This window comes from Camelina sativa, chromosome 13 (genome assembly GCF_030686135.1).
Source record: "Camelina sativa cultivar CO46 ecotype springtype chromosome 13, ASM3068613v1".
Lineage (NCBI taxonomy): Eukaryota > Viridiplantae > Streptophyta > Magnoliopsida > Brassicales > Brassicaceae > Camelina > Camelina sativa.
Window position 1 is genome coordinate 11130624 of NC_141892.1, and position 7367 is coordinate 11137990.

General features: G+C 35.6%; 1 protein-coding gene across 4 annotated transcripts; it reads left to right on the top strand.

The window, feature by feature from the left end:
* Positions 1 to 4408: 4408 nt before the first annotated feature.
* On the top strand, positions 4409 to 7367 carry LOC104736505 (pentatricopeptide repeat-containing protein At5g24830). 4 transcript variants are annotated; one of them, XR_015577359.1, is made up of 6 exons: positions 4409 to 4521; positions 4619 to 4780; positions 4904 to 5028; positions 5115 to 5300; positions 5383 to 7081; positions 7159 to 7367. XR_015577359.1 is itself a non-coding variant. In XM_087480069.1 (5 exons), exons 2-5 carry the CDS (start codon positions 4775 to 4777, stop codon positions 6848 to 6850), a joined length of 1785 nt encoding a protein of 594 aa, XP_087336195.1. In that variant the 5' UTR covers positions 4409 to 4521; positions 4619 to 4774; the 3' UTR covers positions 6851 to 7367. The 4 variants fall into 4 exon arrangements, 2 of the variants coding, with proteins under 2 accessions (XP_087336195.1, XP_087336196.1); XM_087480069.1 differs by having other exon boundaries at positions 5383 to 7367; XR_015577358.1 differs by having other exon boundaries at positions 4468 to 4780.

Genomic DNA, 7367 nt, shown 5'->3' on the forward strand with positions numbered 1-7367 from the left:
GAAATTTTCATGTATTTCTAAAGTTGACACTTGTGAAAAAAAATTACCAAAACAGACAACGGAGTCATGTGTAATTACTATTTAGGGATCTCGAGTCGAAAGTAAAATGGACTGTTTTAAAAATATGGCCCGTTAGCTACTATAGTTTAGTAAAACTAATTGTGTTTATAAGAAATAATCAACTAATTATCATATTAATGAATATGTTTTTCTTTTTGACATTAGAAAGAAAAGCTTATCGATTAGTAGTAGATAACATTTCTAGAAGATATGTTGCGGAGATGCCATAAAGATGACTAATGCTACTAAATCAATAAATGATAAATCAAAACAACAAATCATATCCCTAACAAATGATGAAAAAGTTGATTCAAAAACATTATCTTAGCTTTGAGGCTTAGATACTTACATGTACCGACCAACATATATGGCAAGGACATAGGGGCGGTGCAGTTGTTGGCGGCCGCCACACCTTTTTTACTTCCGATCCATTTCTGTTATTTTTTTAGCTATATCTATATCTATTTATATAAAACAACTTAGCGTCCATCCATCTATTGCAGTGAATCTGTGATTAGTAGTAGTTCTCAAAAGAAGAAAAAATGTTCTAAAATGTAGAAGTCGTTTAATGCCTAGTTAAGACCATACTAACACCACCCTACAACAATACTGGTTTTATTAATTGTTACCTAGACAAGTATATATTTAGGTAGTCGAATCTTCTTAAATTAATTTAAAATCGATTTTGAGATCTATAACTAAACATCATGGACTAGTTAACCAAATCGAATCCACTACAACTAAAAACACCAGTTTATGCTATATTCTTAGGCCTTCTTTCAAATATATATATTATTAGAGAACAATTTTTTTGAACTCTCTGAACGTGATCGGTTGTGTACGAGTTAAGAAGTAGGACTCTAAAGTACTCGTATATTGGTGGTTATATGATTGACGGTAAATATAATTGACCATCCCATTTACATATTGCAAATTTCAAACAAACATGAATACATAAATTTACTGTTTGTATAAATCTGTCAAATAAAAGTATATCTCTCATCTCTGTAATGTTTCTTTTATTAATATTCTCCTTTTGGTTTTTCTTGATTCTTATTTAGCATCGAGGCCAATCACCACTAATGCAATAATTCCTTTGACTTCAATATATTTGTAAACAAGTAAAACATATATTTGGTTCAAAGTAGTGGACCAAAGCGCGCACCACCTAATTATATATTCCGCTCCCTTTCCATGCGGTTCCTTTCGGAAACATTAAACATCAATTATATCGAATATTTGTTTATGTGTCGATACTAATTTGTTTACAACTTTGTAAACAAATTTCACATATGAGATGATTAAATAAACTTGTTCGAATTCTTTTATTACCAATAAATTTGATCCACGTAATGTAAAGATTTTTAGAAGTGTACAAGATTTTATGAGTGGGTAGTGGAAAGGCCGTGCAGTGAGAAAGGCCGAGTCTTTTGACATTATAACATAATTTACCTTTATGTTGAGCACTACAGCCACTTGCTATAGGAATCTCCAGCTGATGGTCGAATATTTATATCACCAAATATGTAAATGTATATAATATTGGAACGGAGTATAGAACTTAATTATATGTCTCTCTTATAAATACTTCCTCTCCTCCACTCCCTAAACCACCACAAAACCACACACTCATATTGATGTACTTGAAAATTTTGATGGACATGTGAGCCCAACGGAGTAGAATTACATGACGTGGAGTAGAGTATAATGCAGCCAAGGATGACTTGCCGGAACATTGTTAATCATGCATATATGGTGATAAACATATTTCTGGCAAGTTGTCCTTCGGCTACATTTTGCTCTCTTCTTCTCATGCAAACTCTCCTTGGGATATTCTACATTTTCTTTCTTTCAAATCAACGATGTCAAACGTATTAACAAGATGTTGGTATTGATCAGAACTCCATCAACGGTATGAGACTATATACAATCATGTATACTTATTTTTCGATGAAATGGTCCAACACATGTTCGAAGCGAGCTTAAGAAGAGCTAAGGTACATATACATATTTATATATATATGCATGCATACATATACATCATGATGAAGTATATTATACTGATATTAAAACTACTAGAGTGAATCCAATCTGAAAAAACAGATTTGATCTTTATATTTTTAAAAATTGTAACGCGTTTTATCGAATTAAAATCTGTGGGCAAAAGGGTTGGTGGATCTAGTTTGCATAAATCGTTTCACATGTTTGAAATTTTCTTCTAAAGTAGTCAGAATAGGATTGTCCTGAAGGTTTTGGGGACCAAAAACAAAACCCTTAGGCTTGCAATAGGATATATGATTCTAACCTCTGAAGGAACGAGCCGGCTAGTATTGACGGTCCTAACATAAACGTAATTTCCCAAGGGTTACAACACACGTACCAGAGCGGATGAAACATACAAAAAAGATTTTGGCATGCTCCACCTATAAACCACTCGCAGGTTGTTTTCTTGGTGATCAGCTCAGATGTAATCTTACGTAAGAATCAAGGAAAATATATAAAAGCGATGAAAAAAAGAGAAAAGAAGAAGGAAAAGAAGCCGAAATTTGTGGAATATGTTGAAATGTGCGTTGTCGGTTTTGGGAATCTAAGGTACTGTGAGCCGACAAAAGTAGAGATGTAATAAAGATTTTTGGTCAGGCAATCATAAATCCAAATCTTTGTGCATTTTAACAATGACACTCATCATCACTTTCCTCTTTTAATATGTATCAGCTTTGTAGTTACGTGCGTTATCATCATGTTCCTATATCGTATTCGTATCCTCTCTCTTATACGATCTGCGGGGCATATAAATAAAACCGGATAGGACAAGAACAAAACGTCACCGTCTCATGGGAAAGCAAAGCCACTCAGTTTTGATTGTTTTATATGAATGGTATCACAAGGCGCATCTATTCATTCACACTAAATTTAGTTTGCAAGCTAATTAAGGTTTAAGTTAAGATTGCCGTAGGGACTTTTGGCTTCACAAGGTTATTTATCTTAGGTTCATACATATTGGATCCGTTGAACCAATATCAGAAAGAAAAAGGTTAAATATTTCTAACCTTGAAACTTCTAAAACTAATTAATATGTTAATATCTTAACCTGAAAAATTAACTCTAGAAATTTCCTAAGATATAACTGTGGCATGCATCTACTTACTGAGACATAAGTAAAACTCTTTATAAGTTTAATAAAAGTAGAGAAGAGGAAAAATGCATCTCACATAGTCATGCTATACGCCTATACGTACTACTAATGTACTTTCGTCTCTACTAATGTCTACTAATAAGTTCATTCACACTGACTCATCCATGTAGTCGTACGTAAGCTACCACACTCTTTATTCATTTCAGTCGACAATTATTTCCTCTTTTTTAATTTGCGTGTAAATTGAGTTTTCCAAAAATGATACGCCCCAATTTTGACATTTTAATTTGTATGATTATATACATCTTTACGCGTCGATCGATATGGATTTACGTTTACGTATTTTTCTTAGTGGGGACGAATGAATGACACTCGAGATTCAAGTTGATAATGATCGAGACTAGGCATGTACAAAGAGAGATGCAATTGGCACTAAAAAAATTATCTTAATACTGATGTATTTGTCGGAAATATCATGGTCTCCATTAAGTAGGAATATATATAGTATCATATAATATTCATGAAAATAGAAGTGGTCCGGTCGATATAAATCCAAAGATTTGATTTAGGAAAGTGGGAAATTGAGGAAAGATATGAGAACGAGAAGGTGGCGGTCTTACCCAAAATGGATAAGGCCATTAAAAGGATTCGAGCCTATGAAGAATATATACATATGAATGTGTAAGTCTCTCTGTATAATGGATATTAACAATTTTTTAATATTAAGAAAAGTTGTGAGCCATTGATTCCCCCAGCTCGCGCTACCTTTTGTTTTTGCAAGTTGACTAGTTGACATACACACTGACACATAAGTAAATCTGTTAATATACAACTAAATTATGTTAGGTCGGTCATATATGTATAATGTACATATATATATATATATATATATATATATGCATGCACTCATCATATGATGTCTATTCTCACATAACCTTTTTTAGCCATAGATAAATAGATGCTCTTGCTTTGATTTCAACTTGTCAGGTTTATGAGTTAATTTTCAGATTTTGTGAGTTGTGAATTTCAAATGTCGACCTTAACGGGCAATTTTGAGAGGAACAATTTTGACATTATAAGGAAGATTGGATGTATATTATAATTATTACACGATTTCCAATTTATCTTCTTTTGAGAAAAAAAAAAACATAAAAGTGAAATGAACGAGGGCATAATTGATGAAACTAAAGCCCGTCTCAAAATTACTAATGGGCTACTACGGCCCATTAAAAGCAAGAACCCTAATTTTCGTCAAACGTGCCCAGAACCAAGGAGAGAGCTTACCTTAGCATCTTCTGATTCCCATTTTTCGCAATCTGGATCAGGTATGCAAATTCTGATGATTCAATCTCCATTGGTCGTGAATTTCATGTCCTCAGGGCTTATGTTGTGATATCTCTAAGACCATGATCTATGTTTCAGCTTCAATATCATGAAGCCATTTTGCGTAATGAATCGTCTCTGTTCAGGCATGTTTAGAGTATAGCGGAAATGTATCTTCTTTAATTCCACTGGAGAAGAGCTTTATTCAAAGTGCTGTAACTGGCTTTGTTGTTCCACTGCTTATCTGATTAACCCATGGCTGTAAGTTTGCAGCTTTTTTCCTCTTCACACAGCTCTGTTTTGTTTTGGTTGGTTGGGTTATACGAAAGTTTTGATTTTTATGCTTCAGCTCACTTCGTTTTGTGTTTTAAATTTGGAATGCAGCTTTTCATTTCTTGTGGGGAAGTTTCATCTTCTCAGGTCACTGTACTTCGCTTACTCAACCAAAGCCTTGATTTTGTTAGTGACAATGTTGCTAGGATCTTTGCTCCTATTTTCACCAACCTGAGGTTAGTCTAGTTTGATTCATCTTTTGTTCTTTTATTGTTTTCCTGACTAATCTGTTTGCTGAGTCTCTTCTTTATGGATTTTGCAGGGACTTTGAAATGCGTCTTTCTTGTATTGAACATCCTCAATCCACTCCTGTCAATCATCCTCACTCGTGCACTGAGAATTGGTTTTCTGATAAAAAGGATTATGACCAAAAGGGTGACCCGGAAGCTGTTTTTAATGTATTGGATTCGATTTTGAAAAGCAGTTTGGATCGTCTGACTTCTTTGAGGTTTGTATTTTCACAACTAACTTATGGTTTGTTTTGTATCTCTAGCAGATTAATAAAAGCCTACACTTTGCTTATCTTGTAGGGAGAGTGTATGTCGGACGAAGAGCTTTGATTATGATGATTCTTTGTCTATCCACTCGTCTATAATGAGGGATCTCTGTTTACAAGGGAAGTTGGATGCTGCTCTCTGGCTACGGAAAAAAATGATGCAGAGTGGATTTATTCCAGGTTTGATCACGCACAATCATCTTATAAACGGGTTGTGTAAGTTAGGTTGTATCGACAAGGCAGATGGGCTTGTTAGAGAGATGAGGGAGATAGGTCCTTCTCCCAACTGTGTTTCGTATAACACCTTAATGAAGGGTCTTTGCAGTGTTAACAATGTAGATAAAGCTCTGTATCTCTTCAGTACTATGAGTAAATATGGTATTAAGCCAAATAGAGTGACTTGCAACATAATCGTGCATGCACTTTGCCAGAAAGGTGTTATAGGAAACAACAACACAAAACTCCTTGAAGAGATCTTAGATAGTAGCCAGGCGAACGCACCCTTAGATTTAGTCACCTGTACCATTCTGATGGATAGTTATTTTAAGAGTGGACATGTGGTTCAAGCCCTTGAGATTTGGAAGGAGATGTCACAGAAAAATGTATCTGCTAATTCAGTTGTGTACAATGTCATTATTCGTGGGTTATGTTCGAGTGGAAACATGGTAGCTGCTTATGGGTTCATGTGTGACATGGTAAAGAGGGGAGTAAACCCTGATCTTTTCACTTACAACACTCTCATAAGCGCCTTGTGCAAAGAGGGAAAGTTTGATGAGGCGTGTGATCTGCATGGTACCATGCAAAATGTCGGTGTTGCTCCTGATCAGATCTCATACAAAGTTATCATTCAAGGTCTATGTATACAAGGAGATGTGGACAGGGCCAACGAGTTCCTTCTAAGCATGCTAAAAAGTTCTTTGCTTCCAGAGGTTCTGCTATGGAATGTTGTTATTGATGGTTATGGAAGATGTGGGGATACTAGCAGTGCTTTATCTGTCCTAAATCTAATGCTTTCTTACGGTGTTAAACCAAATATTTACACCAACAATGCGTTGATTCATGGGTATGTGAAAGGCAAAAGGTTCTTTGACGCATGGCGGTTCAAGAATCAAATGCGATCTACCGAAATCCACCCAGATACTACCACCTATAATCTGCTAGTAGGTGCTGCTTGTACATGGGGTCGCTTGGGGTTGGCGTTTCAGTTGTGTGATGAAATGCTGAAATGGGGATGTCAACCTGATATCATTACTTATACTGAGCTGGTTAGAGGGCTCTGTTGGAAGGGTAGATTGAAGGAGGCCGAAAGCCTTTTGTCGAGAATGCAAGTAACTGCTGGTATTACAATGGATCATGTTCCTTTTTTGATACTAGTAAAGAAATATACCAGATTGCAGCGACCAGAGGAGGCGCATTTAGTTTACAAAAAGTGGTTAGTGACGAGAAACGGAGGAGTTTCATGTCCAAGCATCCTAAAGCACATGCATACAGAAGAACAGTAATGCGTTGGTTCAATCGATAAAGAGAGCAAGTTTATCCTTCCTGAAAGGCCCTTGATTAATAGTTTGATGGACATCTGAGTTAAGTTCAGTTTCTTTTGAAAACATAGAAGATCTGACATGAGGAACAACAGAACCCGGTTCCAGATTAAACCAACACATTACATGAGGAACAACAGAATCTTGGTGGAGTCACAAGAAGTCGCTTTGTTACATGCGAGGAATCCTCAAATGGTATCCCTCTGTTCCTTGTTTTGGGGAACATTTAAAATGTTTTCTTCGCATCTCTCACAAACTATAGTTACGCTCAGGTTTTGATGGATGATTTGGGAGTTCGGCACTCACAGGGCTGTTTCTTCAATAACTCCCAATGTACTTTATTGTCTGAAACATCCTTTCATTACAATTTACTTGAAAAATGTGAATACGTCCCTTGCAAGCATGATTTTTGGGTCGAGTACAAGTGTTGTATTATGCTTATTGCAATACAACTTTATTATACTGGTATAGTTGACACTCA